This window comes from Nelusetta ayraudi, unplaced genomic scaffold (genome assembly GCF_046127955.1).
Source record: "Nelusetta ayraudi isolate G7.1 ecotype Tasmania unplaced genomic scaffold, CSIRO-AGI_Nayr_v1 ptg000011l, whole genome shotgun sequence".
Classification (NCBI taxonomy): Eukaryota; Metazoa; Chordata; class Actinopteri; order Tetraodontiformes; family Monacanthidae; genus Nelusetta; species Nelusetta ayraudi.
In genome coordinates this window covers 17,315,001-17,342,465 of record NW_027466061.1, presented here as the reverse complement: position 1 = coordinate 17,342,465, position 27,465 = coordinate 17,315,001, and the positions used below count along the sequence as shown (strand labels likewise).

Sequence of the window (27,465 nt, the reverse complement as noted above, 5' to 3'; positions counted from 1 at the left end):
AGACCCCCCTTTTTTCATTTAATGCAAACTCCCTTTTGCTTTCACCAAACTACAGAGTCCACTTTTGGAGCTCACCACCGTATGATTCCAGTTTAGTTTCTGACTTTAGGCTTTTATTCCTTGTTTGACCAAATCACAGAATTTGATCAACAAATTAACAAATAACTGATATACAGTGCTTAATAATGGCTGCAATTGTGTTTTGTTGTTACTCTGAGACTTTGGGTCTGACATGGGTGTTGAGAATAAATGGAATAGCTTTTAAATTATAGTATTACTGCTGTAATTTCCCCCTGATTTGCTTTCTAATTGTGTTACATGTTATGTTTCATCCTCTATGTTTGAGTTTTGCTGGCTGCTCCAAACTGCTATATTTATATATAAAGGTTGAGTCATTTCTGATTGATGTACTCATAAACTTGTTTGCATAGTACTTATCAAAACAGTGTTCTAATGTGCTCCACAATGAGGTTATAAAAACATAAAGAGAGTAGCAAGCAATTATGAATTACCAAGATAACATGAGATAGGACTGCATTTGCCCTAAAGGCTTGTTGTAATTAATTTCAGTCTTAGCAAGTTTTAGTCGTTGATTATTTTATAATAACTGAAATTCCATTTAATCTCAGAGATGACATGGCCGCCGTGAGAATTAAGTGTGAGACAAACATGCTGGAAGCGTTTCCCTCTTGGGACTATGATTCGAAAACACCTGGTTTAGTCATGTCAGTGTGAACAACACAGTGAAATATGAAACATATGAATTTAAAGTAAAAAAAAAATAAATCATATGACATAGAAATGAAGGGTGACCATCGTGATTTAATTAGCTAGTATTCATTTTTTTTTTTTTTACGTGAGCATTAATGTGATTTGTCACACAATTCGAAAAAATACTCCAAGCATATTAATATGTATTCATACATGTTTCTTTTCAACCGTGAGCCTAAAATTAAACTTGCATGGCTGCAATGGCTTCACACTTTGTAAACTACACTGTGTTTTTCTGCCCATGGCCTACAGCTGCCAGGGCTCAACACCTCACTCATAATGTTGAACTATCAAATGCTAGTCTGTCTAACAAAAAGCGAAAAATGACATACTGAAAAACGCCCAGGAGAATGTGTTGATGGACAACGTGAGGATTCTACCTTTGTGTGCTATGACTAAATGGGACACTCCCAACTTATTAAACTGCACAATTGGACAGTTACACACAGCAAATTCTTCATTTACAAAAAAAAAAGAAAAAAAGAAAAAAGAAAAAAGAAAACAAGAGGAAACATAAGGAAACATCGAGGGAGGTAGTGGAGAAGAAAACATCGCGGCGTCTCTCAGTGCAGCATCTCGGGTCAGCCACGGACCTTCCACTTCTCTCCACCCGCCCACTTCTAAAATGCGCCTTCGTTTCAGAGCCGACAACCAGGTTTCGGCTCGTGCTTCAAACGCGCGTGTAGGTTGTGTGCGCAATCACGAGATAAGGAGGAGGAGGAGAGGAGGAGGAGGGAGGTGGAAGAAGGGGTGTTTAATATTAGCCTTTAACGCGTGCACCGCGCCTAATTAGCATCAGGATCCGCGCTCCGTGCCTCGGCTTTGATCCGCGCCGGGTTTTGCCTGCCGCCCTCCCCCAGCCAGCCAGCCAGCTGCTGCAGCAGAGGAACAGGGGGACCGGTGCGCCGCCGTGTCTCCTCCTCGCCTTGTTTGCCTCCAGTCCCGGCTGCAGCTCCGACTTGCCTGCGCGGCGGCGGCGTGACTGTGGATGAGACGCGGAGAGGGACGCGGACCGCGCTCCACAATCCCCACCAACCCCCCACCACCGCCCCCGACCCGTGGGAAGCCGGACACGCTCCGAGTTTGCGCGTTGGTAGCGACGCCGAGGAGCATCTCGTCTCCTTGAAGTGATCCCTATTTTTTTTTCTTCTTCTTTTTTTTTTTTCTTTTTTTTTCGCGTGCGGGCGCGTGTGCGTATGTGCGTGCGTGCAGTCTAGTCTCGGCGCTCTCGGCGGTAGGAGCCTTCGCTCACGGACCGAGAGGAAAAGAGAAGAAGAGGAGAAGGAGAAGAAGAAGGAGAAGTAACGATCGTTAGTTATTTTATTTTTTTTTTTGGACAGACTGGCCTCCTTCCACCCTGCTCGCCATGGAGCCGGCAGTCCGGTGCGGGACGTGCGGGCTTGAGCAGACAGTTTATGCCGGAGAGCCCATCTGCCCCCAGTGAGGAAGAAAGTGGAGCCGGCAGCCCACAGCCGAGCCCCGGCTGGTCTTTGTGCGACCCCGCTGCTTACTTTCAGGGGGCCCTCATCCGAGGAGAGGACGGCAGAGCAGGCAGAGTAAGAAGAAAAAAAAAAAAAAAAGAAAGAAAGGGGGGAGAGAGAGAGAGAGACTGCTTCTGGTGTTGATCTGACAATCCTCACTCCATGCCGGAATCCATATTTTGGCACGGCGTAAACACGGTAAGTAGCTTTTTTGTAGCTTTTTTTTTTGTTTGTTTTTTGTTGTTGTTTTTTTTTTTTTTATATAAAAGCAGCGGTGTGTGTGTGTGTGTGTGTGTGTGTGTGTGTGTGTGTTTGAATCTTTGGCAAAGGGGGAACGCGGGGTTATGCGTCTCCGAATCAATAGCATTTATTTACACCGCGAGGATGTTTAGAGGCAGAAGTCAGAAAACGGGCCCACGGGCTCCTGCGCCGGCTTTAAAAACTGCTCTGCCGAGATCAATACTCAGCCTTTCACCCGTGGTGCGATGCCGTGCGCGTTTTTTTTCACCCCCTCGGAGCGCCGCGTCTGCACGGAGCCTCCAGACTTTCAATTAATGCAAAGTGTCTCCTGCTGTCGTCCCTGTTGTGCCTGGAATCGTTCGATCCAAATCTGAACAAAAGACGTTAAGGGTGTTGTAGAGGAGTGTGTTTGGAAATTCAAGGGGTTATTATTTCATTTTATTTTAAAAAATATTCTGAGGTAGAGGAAAACACACACACACACACACACACACACACACACACACACACACACGCGCGCGCACACACACACACGGGTTTGATTTATAAGAGATGCAAGGATGTGGTATTGAGTGTGATGACATGGACAAAAAAAGCACAAGAACTCGCACAAACATCTCCACCCAGTTCACAACAGCAGCAGCTACTAGCTAAGTAGTTGGATGTCAGCTTCTGTCTCCATTTACTTCTCCATTTTGCAGCTATAAAATAAGATCATTTCACAGGGCATGTATAATTTACAGACCTGCGCCAGCCATGTGTGATGATGGGACACACACACACACACACACACACACACACACACACACACACACACACACACACACACACACACTCAGGAACAGTTCAGTCTTGGGGAAGCATATCTCTCCGTCAGCCGGAGCTTTTAGAAGTCGGGGCCGCCTTGACTTTGGCAGCAAACCCCAGGAGGCCACGGCTGTGATGCACCGAAATATCAAGGTTAAATAACGTCTACGCACACAGCCCATACGGCCCAACGCCAAATCAGCATAGTGCGGCAGCATTATATAAGCCATACTGACAATTTAGGGAGCCAGGGCATCCGGTCGTATTATATAACTCGCTTCATGCAGAGCAACTATAGATAAAGACTTTTTTTTTCTTAAGCAAATTCAGCCTGTATTCTTGGAAGTGGGTGAGGCAGTAGGTTGCTCGGCGTAGACTGGGAAAACTGCAGTATTATATAAATCAGTACGCACAGTGTGAAAAATAGACTCGCTACAAAACCATTCCCAGAATACTTGGGTCACAGCAGAGAAGTTTCTCTGAAACGAAGAAGGTCGCACTTCAATAAATGTATTTTTTTGTACCTAAACAAATACACCAAATCAGAACCACAGGGGGGCAAATTGCAAATTTTAGTCAGGGGAGGGAAACACTTTTCCGTCAATTTGATGTTGCTGGCGAGAAAAGCTTGAGAAAATGTGCCCAACGTCGGAAGGTGAAAAGGGCATTTTGTTGCCCTGCCCTGGAGCCAAAATGGCGTGGCCCTCTGTGGCAGATTTCAGTGTTCCCCTCCAAATCCTGCTCCTCAGCACAGGACAATTCTCTCAGTCCTGCCAAGCGCTGGGACAGCGGATCGCAGGAATTCATGTGGAGTCGTGGGGAGGCAAGAAAACAGGCAAAATTGTTCTGCTCTCCTCTTCCTCTGCCTCCCTCTTCATCCCCCACTCCAGCCTCTCCACCTTCAGCCCGACTCCCAGCCGCCCCGGACGTGCCGTTTGGGTCCATTTGTCTGCGTTGTCTTGTCTTGGGAGGAAGTGCCATCTCGTCTCACATTGCGCAAATGGTTTCAATCCGTGCTGGTGTGAATACTAGCGGGTTTTTGTAACTGCCAATTTCCATATCAAAGTGTCTGCATTTCAAAAGGGAGAAGTCGAGCTACCAGCCCCCTTTTCTTTCTGAGCAGTTTTGTTCTGAGAGAAGTGCTGCTGCCGCCACTGCTGCTCGGGTTGGTCGGGGGCTACTGACGAGACGAGGCTGTTTGTCGGACTTGGTTTGTCCGCGATGCGTGCGTGCCTGTGCCTGTGTGAGGGGCAAGTGTGAGTGTTGGAAGCCGAGCGTAGTATTGGGAGAATTTGTTGGACGTTTTAAGTCGCCCCACACAACATGTAGTTAGTGGAAATCTTTGGATGCCAGTCCGGGACGTGGTTTCTTAAAAAAAGATTTGAGCTGTTAGGATATTTCAACTTGTTTTCTTTTCTTTTTTTTCCTCATCCCCTCACAAGCATAAAACATCAACAAAGGTTTAGACTTGATTTCCATGGCGAGAAAAAGCATAAATAACTTGATGAAACCCTGTTTACATGTTGTGAGTAGTAGTTTGGCCCCGGAGGTCTACATCCCAGGAAAACGCACTGCATACAAAGAGCTATTGAGGGGTTTCTTTCAAAATAACTGCTTTTTGTTGTTGTTGTTTTTTTCTTTGCTGTTGTTCCTTCTACATTCATGGCCAGAATGTTAAGATGGAGAGCATTCTGTGAGAAACTCCATACCTCGTGGTGCCAGAGTGTTTTTCTCTTGCAGGGATAATATTTATTCCCCATTTTGTGCAGCTGTTGTTTGTTGGGGGAAAGAATGTAGAAAAGGAAGACTGTTTATTTTGATAAGCTCCCTCATTTCTTTCTCGCTCTTTGTCTTGTGATTTATGGCCCAGTGTTCCCTAAAAAATTTTTTTTTTTTACCAAGCTCTCCATTTTTATTTTTTTGACCAAGCACAGAGAAGGAGAAGTAGAGAAAAAGGATTTGAAACAAAAGATTTTTCCAACAGTTTTTCGTGAACCCCAAGTAGGATCAGCGCAGAGAAAGAGTGAATGAAAGTGCAGCATGTGAGACGTTATTACGCTGACACACACACACGCGCACACACACGCACACACTGGGGAATGTAGAAGCCAATGGCAGCGCAGTCGGGGTCGGTGGCCCCTTCTTGGTCAGCCCTCTCCTGGGTAATAACATGAGCCAACTGCTCTGCAACCTGCCAGAGTGGTCCGAGCCGCTTCCTCCCAACTTCCCCTCTCCTGCCTTTGTTTGGACAAAATAACATTTAAAACTTAGAGAATAATGCAAGAGTTGGACTTTGGAAGTCAGACAGCAGAAAGGAACTCAGGGAGAGAAGAGGAAAAAAAAAAGAGAGAAGGGCTTCACCTGCCATCTTCACTCACGGCGAGTGGTTTGACAGCTGTCTTGTTCAATTCCTCTGATGTGCCCGCTGTTAAAAGTTGGACAAACAAATGGACAGTGCAAAGGAAGAAAGAGGCAGCGATGCGTGACAGCGGGAGTTTTGATTATACGGGTCTTACAGGAGAAATTATCATCTGTCCGGTGCGTTGTTCTGCCAAACTGTATAATTCTCATTCTCCCCTGTTTGGCTCTGCAACAGTCTGAATTATTCGGTTGGTTATTTCCTCCGCTTTTTTTTTGTTTCTTTCGTGCAATGACTCCAGACAGAAGCCAAGAGAAAAAGCAGCGCTGGATTGTACACATGTAGGAGGACAGGGGCAGCAGCGAGAACAGCGGCGAGTGCTGCGAGTTTGTTGAGTCAAGAAACATAAAAAGCGAGGGAGTGGAGCGGAGGTGATGCCAGAGCTAACGAGCAGGGCGCCCGCTTGTTGGAATTATTAAAACTCAGGGAGGAGAGGAGTAGTAAACGTGATGTCCTCTGTGGAGGCTGCCGTCGGCGGAGGAACTGGAGCCGGAGCGCCTCCACAGATGGACCTCTCTGGGGCCGAGCGTTGCTCCAAAACGGCCTGTGCATGATTTTGAAGGCCAAAGAGGCATCCAAGGCTCTGCCAAAACAAAAAAAAGAAAAGAAATGAATTTGAAATGTCAACGCTCGCGCTTTCCCATGCAAGCCGGTTCAGAGGCTGATTGAATGTCCAGAAAAATCAGGGAGAAATTTGTTTTGTTTAGCTGATCGCTGGAGATCTCCATTTGTCGCTGGCCCTTGGAATCAAAGAAGCTGCTGTCTGGAACCAATGGTCACGCGTTGAGGTTGTTAACCTGATGGATGGACCAATGGCTGGATGGATGGATGGATGGATGGTTTCACTGTCTCTAACATAGCAAATCAACTGAGCGAGGAAGCGTATCGAAAAAAAAAAAAAAAAAAAAATCCCCTCCCATGCCGCCTCCTCCTGCGCCTATAATGACAGTTAACTTTCACCCACTGCTTCAAAATGGATGTTTAATGATCAACAGAGGCTCAGAGCTTAGGTCTCACAGTCACGCTGCTTCTGCACACACTCAAGCCAGAGTCACTGTGAAGAGAGCAGCACCCCCCTTCGTGTTGTTAAGGAACGCCACGGTCAAAAGAAGCCTGTTCTCTTGAGTGATGGATCATCGGAGGTCTCTCTAGGAGGGGTGCGTTAACCCCTCGGTGTGCGCGGGTCTCCCAGCCGGGGGGGCCGTCGGCCGCCCGTGATGGATGTGTCCTGGGTCTTTAGGCTTCATCTATCAGAAGATTAGCACTGACCTGTGAGTTGTCTGGGCCCTGCCAGGAGCTTCTTCCCCCCAGCACCGCCTGGCATTAGCATACGAGGACACGGCTCTGTCTCTAGGGGATACAAAGATAGTGTTCTTTATTTGGTCCTGTCAAAGTATAGGTCACAGGAAGTGTGCAGATAAAAGGCTAAAGGCCTTGTGTTGGTATTAGGTGCATCTGACAGGTCATCCGTCTTCGGCTCCACCTCAAATTCCTAAACAGTTTTCCTATAATTATCATAGAAATTGAAGTTCGGGGCATGCTTCACTGCGGAAGAATCTCCCCTTGTCCTCCTTCATGGTATTCATGGAGCTTATAAAAATGTAAATCACTCCACTGATGTGCTGTAACTTGGCCATTTCTCATCTTGCGTTGATATTAAAGGGGTTTGTAGCAGTTAAACTCCAAATCGGATGTTTTTTCTTTTTGAGGGGCCATGTGTAAATTTTTCTTCTAATGGTCCACTTTAGCTAATTTTATATTTATTCAGTCTTTTTATTTTTATTTTTTGAAGAAAAACTCTGTGATAGGCTTTTGCAAGTTTCCGCTCAAGTATTTGTGAATTTAACCTGCCAATACAGTGAGAAGAAAGTTTTGTTAGCAGGTGGGATCTAAGAGAACAGGGATTAGCATTAATAGTGTTTACCTTTTACCATTACATTTTTTTAAAACTGGGCCTTTACGTCAAATGAGATCAGTTTGCTACTTTGAATGACCGAAGAAAGATGCCGCCTGGTTTAACATTCTCAAAATGCACGCGTCCATCTGCGATGTAATAACGCTCTCAAAGTTTCAGACTCAAGTCAGTCTTTACCATAAATTTCAGACGTGCAACCAAAGCAACAAAGAGAATTTCAGATGTTTGACTGCAAGAGAACTTTCAGTTTATTTTTTCGCTGGTACATTGGCTTCTCCTGGAACCAGTTTTCAATATTTCAATAAGGCCAAAGCCAATCGTTCTCAGATTCTTGCAGCCAGTCTCTCAAGAGGCTATAAAATCCTTTCACATTGAATGTTCTCATGCGACAGCGCCCTCCCCAACCCCCCCACCTCCCAATACTTGCACGTCACCTCCCACTGCACGGCTGGCATTTGTTGTCTTTTGTGTCGGCGAGCTCAGCGGACACTCTTAAACGGAAATTGTCAGCGACTTGTTTTGGTGTGAAAGAGAGGCACGGGATCACTTTTCATCCTGCCACCTCCTTGTCTGCGCACGTCTGATGGCTATTTGATGCCGACGTGGTCTTGTGATGAAGCCACTGTGTTCTCAAGGTGACGAGACGCTGTCAGAGCCCTTGAACGCTGCCCGTTGCCTTTGATTGGCAAGCGTTGCCACAGAGGATGAGAAGCGGTGGGAGTCGCCCAGCAAAGAGAATCTATTAGCGGGGACGCCATGGTGCGCTTTCACAAAGTGTCAGTGCAGTCAGCCATCTTGCTTTCTGTCTGTCTGTCTGTGTGCGAGCGCTGCCTCCTCTGTGCAGCCGGGGAACAGCTTTCAACTTTAATTTGGGTGGCTGCCACTAGCTGGGCTATCAATTACTTCCTTTTTCTGCTCGTTTATCCCCCGGTACCCCCACCCCCCCACTATGATTTATTATCATGTAAGCGCCGAAAAACATTCAAGGGTTCATTAGCAGTGGGTGGGACCTGCTTCTCTGATTGCTGGCAGTCGGTATTAAGAATAAAGGGCATCGCAAATGGCATTCTGGCCGGCAGAAGCTACGTCAGACTCAGAAGTCGGCCTGAGCTGATTTGCCTCCTCAACGCCGACAGAGAGATTGGGAGAGTGACTGGAGGCTCGGCGAGAGGCGGGGTGGCACGGAAGCTCGTTGTTGATCAGCCGAGCAAATCAGATCCTTATATTTGAAGAGTGGAGATGTGATTGCTAATCACTCCACTGCTGTGTTTTAATTAGGAGACTCATAATCATTATGTCACACCCTCGGCAGAGCGCAGTCAGGCATTGGGCGGGATTAAGAGAACAAATAACTAGTTTTCTCATTTGTCTGGACCATAAAATCAAGCACAGGCCTCCTTTTTTGCAAAAGGTTGGGATTAATAAATATTTTTGCTCCATGCACACGCATTGATGGACAGCGTCGCAGTGTAAGCAGGTTTCACGAGACTGTGTCCATGCTGAGATTCCTGAAATAATTTCTCACCCCCCCCCCCCAAAAAAAAAAAGAAAGAAAGAAAGAAAACAGGCCAAAAAACAGGAGCACAGAAGCCATGCGTTGGATTACTTTGAGTGGATCTAATCTTACTCTATTTTTCAAGGAGATGGCGTTATAATTCGAATTGAGTTTAGATTCAATAAGTAGGTTCCTGTGATGTGCTCCAAAGACCTTTGTTAGGACATTTTAATTACAGCGGAGCGGGATGTAATTGATCTCGGCTTAGAGGGATTTCACTGTCAATGAAAATGAGCCGGGACGTTAATACAGCCCGAGCAAACGTTTCCACCTTTGTGCCGCATGCGCTCGCGCGCGGAGGAGCTCGCCACAGCGGGGGAGAGGGAGAGACGTGCCGTCAAGCCGACGCTGCCTTAACTCGGCGAGGCGGCTGTCTGCGCCATTAAATGGTTAAATCAACCTCGCCAGGCTGCAAGACACAGTGCCGCAGACATTTTCCTTTTTTCTGTTGTTGTTTGCCTCCCGTCAGCGTGCCTTCCTCCACATTCTCATCACCTGACGTGTCCTCTTACGGAGCACTTTCTTCAAGGCTCTGCGTTGTCACCCACAAACTTTAAATTTTCATAAGGCTGTTAGATAATGCTTCCCGATGAGGCTGAATTATTGATGGTCTTGTTCGTATGAGTGGGACAGGGCAGGCTTTTAACTCCGTGAGCTGTGGGGTCTCTCATCCTGTAACTAAGGGACACGGAGCAAACACCCAAAGGAATGATGTACTGGAGGAGAGACAAAGAAAAACGGAGGCAGGGGGCCTGAAAATAAAATAAAAAGAAGCATGCATCCCTTCCACTACCGTTGGGGCTGAGCCGCAGCAGCGCAGGGGAAACTTGGCAGCGCAGGGAAACGCCGCCACAACAAAAGCCTTCGCTGTTTTTTTGCAGGGCTGAGGAGTGATATGGAGGCTGTGTGTCTTCTTGTGTATATGTGTTGGTTTCTACAGGAGTATTGAGGCGCGTACTGGCTGCCGCTGCTTAAATTTGCCGCCACGCGTTTCATGTCAGGTCCTTTTTCAGAGCCTGTGCCGCCCAGAACGTAATCAGAAAGTTCCAACGGAGATTTCGCTAGAGCTAAAGCAATTTGTCTACTGGAGGTATATAAATCAGTTGCCATTTTTAGAAGCCAGCCGGCTGTTGAGGTGAAGTCGGGCTATTTAGCCGTGCCTCGCCGAATGATTGGTAGAATTTATTGATAAGTAAGCGTGTTGGAGTCATGCTAGTGCTAATCCCACTTTTCTGACGTCCCACTTGATGCCACGTGCCTATTATCTGTCAGTTGAGGTGACCTGCTGACTCGTAAAAGTTAGGAAACCATTTCGAGGTTCTTGAATCAATTTTGCATGAAAATTTTTTTGTGGCTTGGCGGAGAAACAAAGTGGCTGGGAATAATTTGTGTTTACATAGTTAAGGAGGTTCCAGCTGAGTGGTAGAATGTTGTGTGGCGCACTTGTAAAATAAAGCCCCCCCCAACCAGTAAATACATGAACCCAGTAAATATCTGTTCTAGATTCCACGATCACATTTTGTTCACTCAGTTTGAATGTAATAACACAGTCCTTCATTTAGATCATGTATAAATTAATTTCAAAGGTGCTTCTTATTATTTGGTTAAACCTGCTTCATTTGATCTGTCAGACAGATTTGACACATTAACGACCTCCGGTCTGGCCAACGCTGCATGATTGGATCCAGATTTTGGGGAATTCATCTTCTCCAGAGGCATGTTGTGTAATAATTCGGCATTTATGTCCACTCTGGCTTGTTAACACTCTGCTTAGGGCCGTGGAGAGCACTTAAAAAATATAGAAACTGTGCTCAGCTTAAAGAGCAGGGATGAGTTTAGGTTTAAACCTGCGGCGTTGCATCATTCAAAATGAAAATGAAGTGGTTTTGAGCTGAAGGTAGTAAATTACGATGAGACTATTGTGGTTAAGGCAGGAAAAAGAAGAAAGTCATTATGTACAAAGAAACCAGCGCGACAAGCCCAACCAGTTTTCCCCCCTGTGGAAATGCTGCAGATGGATGTTTGTGTCAGGAATTCCACCAGAACAGACTGAGTGGGCAAATTAATAGAATCCAGTGCTACGCTTTTATTGCAGATTATAAAGCATTTTTTTTTTTATTAATAATAAAGCTCTGGCCAAGGGAACAGGTTGTAAAACTAAAAAAAAGCCAGTCTCTCTAGGATTTTATAGTTCGTTCCGGGACAAATGGGATTATTAAAATTAGAAGAAGAAGAACAAGAATTTCTGGACCTGCACTTGTTCTTTTCATTTCACTCTTCTCTCAAACATGAATTTGAATTTGTCCCCTTATTCTTAAATCTAACAACTCAGATTAGACACATACTTTACGAAAAGAGCTTATGCTGAGTTTTTACACTCAAAATGTAATTTTTTTTATTGATAATTATAAAAAGCTTAGAGTAAAAAAGTGTAGTTAAAATTAATAAACAAAATTAACCTAGTGTTTGATTTTCAACGTACTAAATCCTCAAACAGTGTTCATCAATAACATTTAAAAATTAAAGTTAAGAAAATGTCATTGTTAAAAATCTAATTGTAAAAATAATTTTAAAATGTTTCCTTCAGTGTCTTATACACAGTTGGAGGCATTTTGGATTTTTTTTTTTGTTCCAAGGTCCCTCTCGGCCCGCTATCATAGTAGCATTTCTGGCAGAGGCATCAAACAACTTTTTCAAGTAAAACGCTGTGGAGACCCGCAAAAGGAACTAGTCTGCTCCTACAGGGAGACCTCCACGCTGCCAGCCTTCACAACTGGCCGGTGAACATGGAGAATATTGATTGAGGCATATTTAGCCCAGAAGAAGTATAAACCGAAAAATTATATATATAAAAAAATAGCTCGGAGGAGAGTTAATATTGGACTTAAGCAGCTGGCTAAAGCCTAAATCCAAATGGGAAAGAATGAACTTCCCATCTGAAAGTGTGACAGCAGCATCACACGTGGGCAAGCATCAATAAATGTCCACCCTCACTCAACAAGTTCCTGCTAAAGGCTAATGTGACGAGCTAATCAATTTGCGTTCCTAATTCAAGGAACCACCCTATATTGAATGATAATGAGCGTATGTAGCGTCGCCGCAAATTAAGACCGACATCACAGTCTGCACGTGTTCTCCGTCAATTATCCTCGGCTGGATGCTGTTGCCTGCGAGGTGCGCTCTGGCAGGTACAAGTGTCACGGCTGCCGGTGCAGCTCGACAGGGATGGATGGAGCAGACGGAGGACGCGTTGGGATGATTCCGCCGCCCTCTTTGTTCCCAATGCAGTTAAAGATTCAGGCTGGAGCGTCGGCAGAAGTTCAAAAGGTTTGAAACGAAGAGAGAGGGAGAGAGGGAGAGACAGAGAGAGAGCGAGCGAGGGAGCGAGGGAGCGAGGGAGCGAAAGCAACAAGAACGAAAATGCGGCGCAGCGATGCCCGGCGCATGATAATGGCTGGGTTAAATACCTGGGAGAGCTGATGAGGAAGGGAGGTCAGGTAATTGCAGGGCCGGCAGGTAAATAGGTGCCATTGTCAGGTGAAGGAGAAAGCGGGAGGAGCGGGGGTGGATGAAAGTCTTGAGAGTGGGGAAAAAAATGGAGGGAGGGGCGTACGGACGGAGAGAACCAAATCTCTAATTTGACGCTTCCGCCTCCCCGCTCGCAGCTCTTCCCCTTCCGCCATCTTGTTTGCCGGCTCTGGCGCTCGTGTTTCTGCTCGGAGGATCAAGGATCGAGGAGGGATCTCTGGAGAGCCTCCAGCGAGGATTCAGAACAGCCGCCTGCCTTCCAGGAAGTCTTTTACCGGCTCACCCCCACCACCTCCTTCCATCATTTATTGATTGGATGCTGTGGCTAATTAGCCAAATCTGATATATCAGAAAGTTTTGAACGGGCCTGCGTCTGAGTCGTAGCCGAGCCAGTTGTTTTTATTTGCTTTCATGGATTTTACCGTCGAGGTAAATGCGTGTTAACTGATGGTCTGAACGACAATCTTTCTCCACCTACTTGAGAGACCCCACCGCCTCCCCCACACCATTAAATTTTATGATGCATACAACGAGGAAAGAGTCGCTCTGCGAGCGTGCAACACTTTCTACACCGTTCATCGCCGCATACGAGGCCAATACTGGGGCCAATATGAGGCGGAGACATTTCCTCATTTCACTCTCAGGCCTGGCGCTGCTCCTCTCCGTCTCTTCCCGGGCGCCCTCAGCGTGGGGGGGGGGGGGGGGGGGGGGGGTGAAGCCCAGATGCGAGGCCGTCGACCGCATGTGAGGGAAAAATGTGGATGCAATTTAGGCGAGCGGGGATGAACCCCAAGACACAAATGTGCAATTTGAAAGAAGAAAAGGAAGAGAGGTTAAAAAGAGAGAGGGAGAGAGGGAGAGAGAGAGAGAATGCTAAAAATGTCTTTCAGATTTTCTGCGAGCGCTCCGTTGACTGGGGCTGCGTAACATGGCCCGCCGTCCCGTGGGACTCATTAGAACCAACGATTATTTCATATTGTTTAATAGGTGAGGCATGTGGACTGCAGGAGCAGCGGCTGCTTTTTGCTTAGGAGAAAATCAAATAGGTACAACGTCCCTCCCTCATCGCCGGCTCTAAACATCATCAAACATCCCATAAAACGCTGCAGGCGGAGTGCGGACTCCATTTCCAGCCCAGCATTCATTCCATTTATTCACACAGCCTTCTGATTTGTGGATCACAGATAGACCGACTATGCCTGCTTCTCGTTAGGATTCCGGATTATTATTTCATAAGAGGAGGTTTAACTGAGAGACAGACTGGATTTCTTTATGTTTTTGTGGGATTGTTATACCTTTTATCAAAAAAGATGATAAGTGATATTTGCTTAAATGTGAAGTTGAAATAGAAAGTTTTTCTGGTTTGTGGTTCTGTATACGGTTTAAGATGAAACAGTTGCATTCTATTTAAATAAAAGGATTAGAAAGTATATTTAAAAATCCTGATGCGGCTAATTAAAAAATGCCAAACTCTAATCTTTATTAGTTTTTCATTAGTTCTTTGACTTCAGTTTAACTCATCAATATTACTTTTACATCATATTTTACGCCATTGTCAATTCAAAATTGTGGCTTCATTCCTATTTGATTTGCCTTGTGACTTTTGGTAAAATTACAGCATTTCTGATCACGTGAGGGACACAGCTGAGGATTGTTGTTCAGTTTTTTATTTTGTCTAATTTTGTTATTTGATATATAAAGACTGTGATGTTTTTGTTTGGAGCTTTCATAAAATACATTTAACAGTACTTTATTTATTAAGAAAACTTTTTTTTTTTTTTTTTATAAAATTCTTAATTCACTTTCTTTACTTTTCAATTAGTCATTTTTGGCTTAAATTGCTGACTTGATACGGCTGAAGGTTGAAATTAATGATATAAATCCCAAGTAATGTTCAGTCCGCGTTGAAATAGAGCTTCATTAAACTAGACGGCCATTTGCAGAGGCTGATTTGTCATTCCTGAAGTTTGAATCTACTATTGCATCTGAGAAATATTCAAGCAGTGGCGATTACATTGACTCCGGCCCAAGTGTGAAGTCACTCTGTGTCTCCGTGCAACTGAGTTAAGCACTCTGGCTCTGAATTAAGACCAATTAAAGCGTATCACTCAGTGAGGATGCTGAATCATTCGGGACTTTGCACAGCCTTCCTCAGCTGGAGCACAACTCCAGCTACTGACTGAGTACCGCAGGGGGAAAAAAACACAGTTAAAAATCTGTCTGAAGTCAGAAATGTGGAGAAGGTGATGAGAGCAGGAAGGAAGGATGTGAAAGTGTGAGTGAGCCACCGTGGCCAAACAATAAATCCTCGTCATATGACTTTGAAGAGCGGCTGGATTCAGGAAGGGGGAACGCGTTGGGCGTGAAGTGTAAATCATGAGGCTTTGGCGAGACGTCTGGCTTGTTTGAGCGTCGTCGAATTTGCACTCTGAGCTCCTCCTGATAAGGATAAAAATCTCACCGTCGCGCAGCCAGAACAGCTGCGCGGCTCAGACACAAAGTGGGCCGGATGAAGACACTTGTACCGCTGGCGGACTTTTTTATGTCGTAGGTGTTCAGTGAGGTTTCCATTTCAAGACAAACTTGAGGGAGAAGAGCTTGTTAACAGTAGTCCTGGTTGTGTTCTTCTACAATTCAAGCAGAATTGCCAAAAGATGAAAGGAATCCAGGACGACGTTGCCAGTCCTTTTGAAAATGCTTTCATATTCTGAGCTGTTCTATTTGCATCGTGGCTCATTAAAATCCCTCCAAAGTCCAGACTAACATTGGCTTACACTTGGTTTTATTTTTGATTAATCTGTAGATTCTAATCAGTTGACATTTGTAAAATACACCCATTTGATGTTCGGAGAACAAGTTTACCAATATTTTGGTAATTCTTATTTATTTAAATATTTTATTGAATCTCTTTAGCAGCTCAAGTCTACATGGTTGAATTTTTTTTAGGTGGTGTGTATGTATAATTAAAGCTGCAATTTCACTTTGACAAATGCCATGAAAACCTAGTTTTTGCCGTGATTGGGTTCCCCACATTTTGTCTGCCAGGTCGACTTAAAAATATCATTTCCCTGCAAGTTTAAACCCCGTCGTTTCTGAAACCAAAGCCACGCCAGTACACAGAGTTCAGAATTAAATTTCTCAGACTCTGCCAACTACTTACGCCCTCTTAAGGATTAACAGCGATTCCTCAATTTGCATATATTTCTGAGGGGGGAGGGGGGGCGGGGGCCAAGAAATAAAAAAATAAAACAGCTCTTCCTATTTTGGCAACAAAAGTGTCACTTTTCTTTTGTAGCGTTCTGTCATGAAGCCCTTTATGAGTGGGATTAATTAGCGGAGGGAGGGGTTGGTTGGGGAGGGGAGCTGTAGCCTCTGTCTGTAAACTTGTGTGTTGTCTGGATGTGGCCGTGTCAGTCGCTGCGGCGGTCGGCCACATCTGGGACCTCCCGTATCTCGCTGAACGCAGCCTGTGATGAAACTGCCGCCGAGCTGAAAATGATCCGACCGGCTCTGAGATCACTCACACCTTTAACCCCCCCCCCCCAAAAAAAAAACAAAAAAAAAAAACTTTTGTGACCCGCTCTGTTTTCAGTCGTGGGAATTATTTAGCATCTTGTGGATGCATTCTTGTTTTACTGGAAGACTGATACCACCGACCGCAGCCCCTCCTCCTCCCCTCCCTCCCTGTGTGTTGTTCATTAACATCCCAGATGTTATGTATTAGCAGCTACTTTGCGTTCCCTTTGTCAAACGCTAATCCAGAAGGAACGGCCTGGCAACAAAAAGGAAAAAAAGAGCCACTTGCCTCCCCCACCCTATAAAAAAACTGTGAACAGCGACACATCACACCAGAGCGAACGAGTTTGTGTGTGCGAATGTCTATGTGTGTAGGGCGATGTTGCCAAGCCAATCATAACCTAGACCAGGATGATGGTAAACAGTGTGTGTGCGTTTGTGTGTGTGTGTGTGTGTGTGTGTGTGTGTGTGTGCACAGTGAAAGTTCACAGCAAATCTCTAAGTGCGTGAGGATAAAGAGGCAGAGGAATGTTTGCGCTATAAGAGAAGTGTAGAAGTGAGACCTTCAGTCTGTTTTTGACTGACTGAAAGGAAGAAAGCTGTCATCTGTGTGCCAGTGTGGTGCTGCTCTCTTCTGACCCTCCTGCTTAACCAACTGCTCTGAGGTCACACGTCACGTCACTCAGACCCTGGCAACCTGGGTCTCACTTTTCCTGTGATAATTCAGGTCCCAACAAGTCCTAACCCCTAACCCTTTCTTAATGCAGGCAGAAAAAAAAAGGTTAATATAAAAAAATAAATGTTGAAAAACTTTAATATACATGACACTAGAAATAGACTTATTTTAATGAATGCATCACTTACGAGGGGCTGAAGTATTGTAATTTATGGATAAATGGTTCATTAGTGTTATTTAATAAGAAATGGATGTCATTTTCAAATATAAATCTTGTAGGAAAAGTTTTTCATCAAGATTCAACATAATTTTATTTAGCCTATTTGGGAGAGTTGTTTGGTCCAGTGCTCCAGGCATAAAAACACCACTTAAGCACAAAATAGTGACACTAGTTGCACAATAAACACAAACATGAAGCCAAAAAATTAAAAAAGCAAAAACATTGTTAATTGAAAATGAATCTTAAAACAAATTGTTTTTTGATATCTAACAAACAAGTTGCTATATGTTCAGCGGGCTAATGGCTCAAGGAATTAAGAAACATGCAGTTGAGTGTGGACTGTACCGCCGCCTACACAGGCACAAATATAGCAATTTATTATGACTTCCACAGAACTGAAGGTTATGTTCTTCAAACCAGTCACATACACAGCTTGTGAATTCTTACTAAAAAAGCCAAGACTCGAGGCTTTAGCTCATCTTGTCATGTTAAACTGCTGAAAGAATTGCAGAAAAACACCTTTTGCATTTTTCATTTGTCCTCCTGATATTGTGCGGCTCCGTGTTGTCGTAAGGCAAGTACTCCCAGTGATGGATGAAGTGGTGGGTTACAAATGTTCAAAAAAGTTGTATTTCAGAAATTCTGGCTTCATTTCAACTTAAACCTTCATGGAGACATCTGCTTTTACCCTTTTTTTGCGAGGCGGCGCTTCACCGCCAGCTCCTTTATTTGAAAAAAAAAACAAAAAAAACACCCACCACCATCTCTTCTTTCTGCTCCACGCTAACCTCATTCTTCAGTCTGGGTCCTCTTTGTTCTCTTCACTTTGCCGAACACCTTTACTCAGCACCGTTTCACCATGCCCGGCTGCCTGCTGGCATTTCTGTCTTATCTGCCTCCCTGATCATTTGGCCCATGAGTCGCTACCAACTGTACCAACAGCGCTGCATTTTCAACCGTCTTACTGTTCTGCCCCCAGCCATCCACCCCCCACGCAAGTCTTGTAGCGTCGCACTATTTATCCTCACAATAAAAATAAGAGCCTTCAATTTAGGCCTTGACCGAGAACCAAGTCGTATAAGGGAATCTGTGATCTATCATCGAAGAACACCTGTTGACATATAACTTTTTTAATAGGCACTAAAATAGGCTGTAATTATGATGGAATAAGTAGCGCCCGCACACACACACATGCCAATGAAGTGGCAATGAAGAAGTCTGGGTAGGAACTTTTACTGCCCTCAAGTTCACAATAAAACTGCTCTTAAACCTCCAGAATTTCTTCAGTGAATCACACACTCTATTGAGACGACTTGTTTGTGTAACCAAAAAGTTAAAAAGCCAGTTAAGTACTCATCTCATCTCAATAAAGGTCTATTAGTTCAAAAATGGCTTGCATTTACAAGATGGAGCTAGGGGAAAAAAATTGCGCACCTCCATAAAATCCTTGGCAAAACTAACAGTGGTTGAATAATAATAATGTAACGATGAAATAATCATTAAAACATCAGTTAGGCCATTTTTCAGCTCTTTTTTTCTAGAAGAAAATCTTCCCTAACCCCCAAAACTATAAATTAGTGTAACATTAAACCCAGCCTCCTGTTCATTAGAGATTTTCTTTTTTTAAGTCGGGCCCCATGTTGACAAAGCACGTCTCTTGGCTCCGTTTGTTCAAAGCAACTTCTCAGCGTTGACATCACTGGCGACTGAGCCGAGGAAGTGACATTACGTCCCTGCAGGAGTTGAAAGCGCCAACCCTGGCAGGACTCTCATGACCGAAGAGTTCCTTGGGATTGTTGGGGTAAATGGAAGAAGAAGAAGAAGAAGAAGAAGAAGAAGAAGAAGAAGAAGAAGAAGTAGAAGGAGTAACAAATAAATAGCTTAAATAGCTAAATAATAAACAAAAACAATCAAACAAAAGCCTAAAAGAAACATTCAATCCTTCAATGTTTCGGAGAAGAAGAAGAAGTCTGGTGTCTAGAGGCTTTTTTTCCACACTTCGCCAGCTTGCTTCTCACCCATCGAGCATTTTCTGATGTTAGAATTCCCTCCCCCTTCACACGTTTGCTTCCATGCCTCTGAATGTGAGGCATTGCCCAGAGTTCTTCAAATTAGTAGGCATTCAGAGAGTGGGGTGAGGGCGCGGCGACGCGCCTCCATCTCACGTGTAGGTTTGCATCTTCCAGCTGGAGCGGCGGCGGCAGCATGAGCTTTCTCTCCTCCCAACTCTCGCACTTGATATGTATGTTATGCACTCTTTTTCTGTCCCAACTCGACAGTGACAATTGAAAATAAATTAACATTCCTGGGCTTTATTTTTCCCCCTCCTCTAAGCCGGCGAAGAGAACCTGGAGGCGAGGCGGTGAGGTCAGGCCGCACTCACAGGCTGTCAATCCTCTGCCGTGACCCCGCAGCCCCCTCCTCCTGGCCCCCCTCCATTCTTCTCCCTCTCCCATCCATTCAGTCTCCTCCACTCCTCCACTCTCCAACTCCGTCCTCCTTTCCCCCTTTCTCTCACTCCCCTTTCATTGGACGCCTCTCCAGCTCGGGCGGGGGGTGAAGGGGGGCTGAGGTGGGGACTCTAGCTTTGTCGGAGCCGACTCGCTATTCGCCCGCCCGCCCGCCCGGCTGTTACCGCACACACACAGCTCTGGCATCTCCTGTAAATACATGCGGGCTGCCTCCTTCCATCCATTTATTTTAATTACGCTTTAATTGCTCGCTGTCCTCTTTTAAATGCTTGCTTATTATTTCTATCAGGCCAATGTGAAAAATTGGCTGTGGACTGTGATTTTCTCCATTATCTTAACTGATGATAGATTTCCCCTCCTCGGATTTCCACCCTGTTTGCGTTGGAGACAAAAGAAAAAACAGATGTCCCGAATGTTTGCATATCATTTTTCATTACATGGCGGAGTTTTTTTTGTGCGTCTTCTTGCAAGAAATATATACTGTTAATACCTTGAGAGAGGCAGCGTGGCTGCCAAGGGAATGAGCTTGTGTTTTTTTTGTGATTTTTCTTTCTTTTTTTTTTAGCAAAGAGAATCTCAAGGCCCTGATGAAAATGAATAACCCACATTAGTTGAGAGTTCTCTGATGTTTGCTGGATGCTTGAGCTCATTAGATTTAGTGTAGGTGGTGACACTCATAACCCTGCGCTTTAAAAAAAAAATATCCGCCTCGGTGGAACGAGATGATTGTGATGTGGGAATTGCCGGCCGTGGAAACGGCTAACCTCAATTCCCAAGTTTAGGTCAGTGTAGTTAATTCCTCTGTGTAATCTCCTGAGGGGTTAATGATGCCTCTCTTATCTATTAAAATCATTTTCTGCTTGACAACGTCTTAACTCCCCCCTCCCTCCTGAGTCCCTCGATGTGAAATTATGATACATCCGTCAGCACTTGTGTAAAGCACCTCAATGTTAGTCACCTAATCTTTTTATCTCGACTTCGGACCGATCCACCCCCCCACCCGCACCCCAAGGCCCTCCCCAAACAAAACGGTGTTTTAAGGAAGATGAGCATGGCTTTGCCTCCATCGGCTTAAAGAAGAATAGGAGACATGTTGCCCAGCGGGGCGACGGGCGATCGGGAAAAAAGAACCCCGCGGTTGGCGGGGCAAAGATGCGTCCGCTGGGTCGGACAGGATCTCGCCCCCTGGTGTCTGGAGAATCCCAATGACTCAGCGGCAGGCCAGAGAGGCAGGGGATACCCCCCATCCCCCCAACAGGATCCAATCTCCTCCTGTCAAGCTCCATTATGGTTACCCTGTGGCCTCAGGCCTCATATTTGCAGAAGATAAATGGCCGTGGAAGGAGTCACGTGCGTCTTCGGGGAGGCGCTGCTCTGCCCGCTGTGGAGCTGGTGGCAGGCCTCGTTAGAAGAGGTGAGAGCCAGCAACCTCAGGACGCAGCGCACATGAGTGCCGCTGGAAACAGGAGCCGCTCAAATCAGACAGATCTTCCCCTTTGTCTCCCAGCATTTGCATTAGCAATTGTTTGCCAGGCCTGTAGTTGGCAGCGTTCGCGACATACCATAGGAGCAGACTGGAACGTAAACAAACAGCGCAAGCCTGTGCAAAAGATATTCCACCGAAGAGCCGCCAGCGCAAGCAAATGAGAAAACAACGGCCAAGGCGCTCAAGTTAAACAGCCCCGCATCTTCGCTGATCACGTTACCGACGCAACTCGTTCACATAAGCTACACTGGTATTCATTATTGAACTGTCCAGAGTCTGTAATTCGTCGTAGTTTGCTGTCCTCCCGATCAACCGAAAAAAAAAACAGAAAACAAAAGTGGGCCATGACGTCACTGCGTTTCCGGGCAGCTGCAGCAGCCGTCCAGAGGAGGTCCTGTTATCACAAGATTTCACCGCTCCAGAGGTGAGACTGCAGAGGAGCGTGTACCCTCCATTTTGGCCTTATCAGATCAGGCTGGGCGCCAGTGGCAGACAAACAGCTGAAAGACAAATAAAACTAAACTTCCCAAGGAAAACCGCGTCAGCTGAATGTGTTTTCCTTTTGCCGTAGAATGTGCCGCAAAGAGCTGCTCAGCCTTCGCGCTAACAAAATAAACGCTCCTATACGGCTGTGGAGGGTTGCCTTTACGAACTCCTTATTCACCCCACCACACCCCAACCGACCTGCAAATTTAAAGAAGGCATCCAATAGTAGCTTGAATGATTAGCCACTGTGCTAATGTGAAAGCTCCCAATGTTTTGTGGGTTTCGAACGCTGCCAAAAATATCCGAGCACATTAGTTGGGCCCGGAAGGCGATCAGAGCTGGCTGCCATGCACCCTAAATTTGGGTTCATTATAAAACAATCAGGGCCGCTGATGGGTGGCTCTGGTGGAGCAGCAGCGCTCGGAGAGCAGGAAACGTTCTCACCCGTGTGCAGAGTTACGGCAACCAAGTGACTGATCCAGGTTGTGTAAACTGTGAGCTTGTGTGTGTGTGTGTGTGTGTGTGTGTGTGTGTGTGTGTGTGTGTGTGTGTGTGTGTGTGTATTTGTGTGTGTGTGTGTGTGTGTGTGTGTGTGTGTGTGCGCATGCACCGCGTGGCATAAAATAGAAGCCACATGGGAATGAAAAAAGGACACAGGGTGCATTGCGGCGTCTTTGCGTGTGTGTCCTCGTGTGCGGGTGTGTGTGCGCGTCCTTGGCGTTGTGTTTGCGCCGGCGCGCACAACAAGTGTGTGTATGTGGCACGGCGCATCCCTCCTCGGTGTTTGACTTTGGTAAGCAGCTTATCTGTCTGGTGCGAGTCTGTCTCGGGCTCCAAACTTTCCCCGCCTCGACAGACAAAGACCCCGCCGAAGCCTCCCCCTCCCTTTTTTGTTTATTTATTTTTTTTGTGCTTTGGCCCCCTCCCTCGGTAAAGGACGGAGACAAAAGTAGCTCACAAAGCGTTTGCGTCTCTCACGGTGCAGTTTTGTGGAACTGGTTGCTGCAGCGACGAGCTCCCTCCTGCAGGAGTGAATGGATGAAGGTGGAACGGGGATGAGTGGCAGTGTCAACACGCTGCTTATTGCCAGACGCGCTATCTGCGGTGGCTTCACATCTCGGTGCCCTCGCAAGCGTCTGCCTGCCAGATTTTAATATTGCATCAGAACTTTTCGAGACGCTCCTTTTTTTTTAGCCGGGGAAACAGTCGGAAACCTTGTTTGCACCTCTCTGGCCTTCTTTTGCACAATGCAGGCGTGAAACTTCACGGGGTCTCGTGCTGTGGTGATTTTGACGTTCTCTCTCTCTCTCTCCGTCTCTCATCTCTTTTTCCAGATAAGAAGATGACAGGTGACCAGTGTTCGAGAACCACTGATCGTTGACGCCACTCCAGCCTCCCTGCTCCTTCGCCGCCAGACTCAGAACCGCTGCTATTAGTCACCCGGCCTGCGGATCGTTTGCATACAAGGCGCAATGGCCTCTGCACTGTGGAGGAGTCCGGCGCTCCGCTGCCTCCTGCTCCTGCTCTTTTGCGCTCACGCTTCACAAGGTGAGTTGCCGCGTGTCACGTGGCACAGAGTAACACTAAATGGTTTCTGGTCAGCCTTTCAAAAAGCCATTTATTATTCCGCCTATGAATGTTTTTTTGAATTTATTAGCGCACATCCTTTGCAGCCCACTATATACCTTTCTGTACACTTTATGCTTTGGAATTTGTAAAAGGAGCAAAAAAAAGAGGAGTCACATTTGAATGCTTTGCTATGAATCACAGGTAATGCATGGACCTTTAAATGTCACTTTTTGTTTTGTTTTTATATCTTGCCGAGAACAAATATGAACTTGTTGTGCCAGAAACTATGAAGTTTCCCATCTGAGCTGTTTAACAGCCTGAGTCTACTCTGACATGTCGAGTGCAAGGGACTGACTCATCTCATCCTCATTCGTGCTTAAATCACAACACAAAAGCAATACACCTGCAACCATCTAGAGCAGGGTTTCCAAAATGAGCCGGTAAAGAATCTGTCAAGCTTTTGAAATGTCTGCTGTGACGTCCCGGGGCTGTTCTTCTGTTCGCTCCCTTGTTTTTGATTAGCATATTTGGCTGTAATTACAAGTATTGTCGCAAAACTCACCCATCTGCTACATGCCTATCAAAATCCTTAATGTTGGTTTGTGAGTTTAATGATCATCATTACATTTCTCCTCTCTCAGTCCAATTGAACCAGGAAATAAAGTACTTGTCGTTGTCCCCGGCATTGATTACAGTTGGAAGCACACTGGTGGCGTCTTTTGCAATTTAGATTTCTTTTTTTTCTTTGCCATTCATTCTGAGATTTTTCTTCTTTCTCATTTCTAACGTTTGCTTTATATTTTCTGGCAGACATGAATTAAAAGAAAATGGGATGTCCCACTAACTAGGGCAGGGATGTTTGATTTTTTTGTTTTTTCAAAGTATGTCCCAATTTGTACACTTAGTACAGACTGGGTGCATTAGTGAACAAAAATATGTTCACACTGGAAATGATGCAAAAAAGCAGCATACTGTGTATGCACTTGAAAAGATATTAAAAAAAAAAAAAAAAAAGCAAACAATGATGGACTCTGAACACGCAGAAGAGGCTGAGTGGCGTTTGCATCAAAGGCTAGTGAACAAACTGCCAGTCGAGGTGGCATATTTTAATCAGGAATTGTTGTGTGTGTTTTGTTTATTGGTGAAAAAATGTTGTCTAATGTCCGGCAGTTTGTCATTGAGTCACAAAGAGCAGTGGGACAGCACTTTGGCACTGCACTGAAAGTGGACTGCATGTCGACATGCACACGGAAGTGTGCAATTTGGAACGCAGCTTTGCCAAGTAATTTGCAAAAGTAGCCCTTCAGATTTGACCTGGCCTTTGAATGGTCCCGTTCACTTCCTTCAGGAGCAATACTGCTTCGGTATGCAGAAAGTCCAGGTTTAGGGTTTCACTTGATACGAGGACTCTTAGGGCCAAGAATGCATATTTGCCCATCCATCAATAAGGGAATATGTGTGCGCGTCTTTGTGTGCGGATCCCTCGGAAAACAATATCTGATTCCAACCACATGCCACTCACCTTCAGCCTGTCCAGCCCCGGGGGCAGACATCCCAGCGCTTCTGATCTACCGTTCCACGAGCAACAGAAACTCGACTTGATAATTACCTCCTGTCCCTCACCGGGGGAGATATAATCAGGTTATCATCCACCCAAAACATTCTTCTGCCTTTGAAATGCTCTTTGACATAGCTGAAAAGAATGGGATTTTTCTCTGCTCTGGTATCGACCTTCCTGTCTGGTCTAAAGATGGAGCAGCAGTCAGCCCTTCTGCCTAGAAGATCTTTATGGATTTGAGTGGAGTCAAATGGGATTAATCGCTACACGGAGCAAATTGTGGCGCCATAGATTATCTAGTGAAAGTTAGAGTCTCTTAAGCAGCCAGAATCTATATTTTTGTATTAAGCATATATTGAAAGATGATGTGACAATATGAGGTCAGCTCAAAGTGATGCATTTCACATGAATTAAACATCAATTTCCCCTGTTCTGTAGCATTACGGAGTGTTTTTAGCTCCTTGTGTAGTTTCATCTTTACCAATTCAGGTCACTCTCGCTGCTGACGTCCCTTTTTTTCTGTATGATTATCATTTTTTTCAACAGTCAAAACCAACCATTCACTTCCAGCAGAAAGACATTTTCAAGGAGGACTAGTTGGATTCACAAGCACCGAGCAACTGGCTAACATTTCCCTCAGGGGCTAGGACGGAATAACAGAGCCAAAAAAAAAAAATCATTGGACTTAATCCATCAGATGATTGGAAAGCTCTCCACCGCACGCATCAAGTTATTTGTCATCAATCGCAATGTGTTCCCGCTGCCACCCTGCAGCCCAAAAAGCCAGTTACTGCTGGTTTAAGATTTCTGTCGTGGTTGATTTGAGCAGTAAACACTTTTTGAGCACCTACTTTGTCTCAAATATGGTGAAGTGGTGTGAATATGTGCCCCCCCCCCCATCATGCAACCAGTATCTGCAGTCAGATTTCACGGTGAGTGTGCAGCGAGTCTAGTTTTTTCCAGACAGATCTCTGGCTGCAGCTCGCTGTGGCTGCTCCATCTTCCTGTCTTACAGAACTCACTTCTTTTTTCTTCCTTTTTTTTTGTGAACCATTGTGGCTAGAGCTTACATCTGTAGTGTAGAGTATATGCTGGATTTCAATCTTGTATGACTGCTTAAAGCCCCAAACTTTAGTTGCGTCTACTGGTAGGAAAAATGTATGTTGATCCCTGTTTTCTGATGTCCCACTTGTCCTCACATGTTTCTTCATACCAACTGTGCTATCAGGCTAACAACAGAACCATGTTGTGGGCCTCTGAAGAAATGTGTTGGCACAAAATGGCCACCTCCTGATAAATGGATCTCTAGTGTTAACAAAACCATGACAGCTTTTATTATTTTTAGTGATTAAAAACCTGCATATTTACTTTCTATTCTGTGCCACCTTAGAAGACGACCTTTAAAGGGGCCGTATTACAGTTAATTTTGGTGGTCTACTTCCAACAACAAACAAGGTTTGTTTGGCCAAAAAACTCCTAGCTTGAGCTGTACCGCCTCACTCACTTGTGATTGGCCAGCCACTCGCTGCTAGTTAGTGGGGAAGATAGCTGCTACATTCCAGGCAGTCTCGGCCACATTTGAAAAAAAAGTCTGCAGAGGTGTTATTATGACGTCTGAACAGCTCGTTTCAGCGCAGTAACACAGAAAAAAACAGCCCATCTAGAAATGTGCAAGTTGTCATTTTTCGTACTTGGTGTGTTAGTTGGAATGCCAATAAACAACTGAAAAAGTAAGTTTTTCATAATGGCGCCCCTTTCACATGAAACACTGGAATATCTTTTTATTTTAGGCAAGCGAGGTAATGAGCAGGTTGCATTAATTGGCACCTACAGCTCAGACCTACTTTAAACAGAGTAAACAATGAGCAATTAGGCTGTTTGCGCAGTATGGAGATCACATATGATGATGCTAGATTCATTTGTGGTCATCCGTCCATGGACGTATAGATGTATGTGTTTTGTCTTTAACAATGGCTTTTCTTTGCATTTTAATTTGGTGAGGCAGTTGGAAGAGGAAAATAAACAGCAGACAAACATTTTCACAGTCTGCAGTTCTCCCCTGCCTCGCCATCCCGTTATATAACACGTCTGTGAATCGCAACTTCTGCTGGAGAAACTGGGTCAGGCAGGTATGCGACGTGTCTAAGATTTTTTTTTTCTTTCCCTTCCCGACCGGCCTGTCTAGGCGCACAAAAGAAGGTGAGCGGATTGAAATAGGGGAAGCCTTCAAACGTGGGGCATGTGCATAGGCACGCAGGCACTGGGGGTGAATGAGAGCTGTTATCTGAGTCTTGGAAGTGAAGAAAGACAGATTTAGGAGGGGGATTATGTCCTGGAGTCAGTGTCAACACTTGAGTCGACTGCTCTCGTGTTTAAATGCCAGAAGGGGAGCAGGAGCCCTGGCCCTCATATCTGGATATCGCGCAAAAGGGAAATGTACAAGATTAAGTGGTTTGTGTCTGATGGCTGTGTCACATCTGCACAGACACTGTGGGAATCAGAGTGAATAGGCAGTGCTCGCTGGGCTCCCAGTGACAGTTGAGCCAGGGGGGGAAAGTTATATACACCAATTTTTCAATTATAAATTTACAATCATTTACGGGGTGAAACTATAACAAAAGACATGATGAATTTTCTGTGTTTTTCACACAAAACATACAGTTTGCATAGGTACTTAAAAACGCTGCCTGTTTTAAACACAGCGTCACGCTTGTGCCGCTCATGCAGAGGGCGTGAAGGTTAACAACGCGCCTCGGCACAACATTTG

The 27,465-nt window shown here is 45.3% G+C and overlaps 1 protein-coding gene across 8 annotated transcripts in view; it reads left to right on the top strand.

The window, feature by feature from the left end:
• Positions 1-1,535: 1,535 nt before the first annotated feature.
• Positions 1,536-27,465, top strand: part of adgrl2b.1 (adhesion G protein-coupled receptor L2b, tandem duplicate 1) — an 89,648-nt gene continuing 63,718 nt past the window's right edge. For 3 of the 8 annotated variants that reach the window (XM_076021517.1, XM_076021515.1, XM_076021516.1), the window contains exons 1-2: positions 1,536-2,450; positions 22,906-23,119. In XM_076021517.1, coding sequence (XP_075877632.1) covers positions 23,044-23,119 — 76 coding nt within the window. In that variant the 5' untranslated portion in view covers positions 1,536-2,450; positions 22,906-23,043. The remainder of the gene's footprint in view (positions 2,451-22,905; positions 23,120-27,465) is intronic. The other 5 variants (XM_076021511.1, XM_076021513.1, XM_076021519.1 and 2 more) reach the window with 4 other exon arrangements.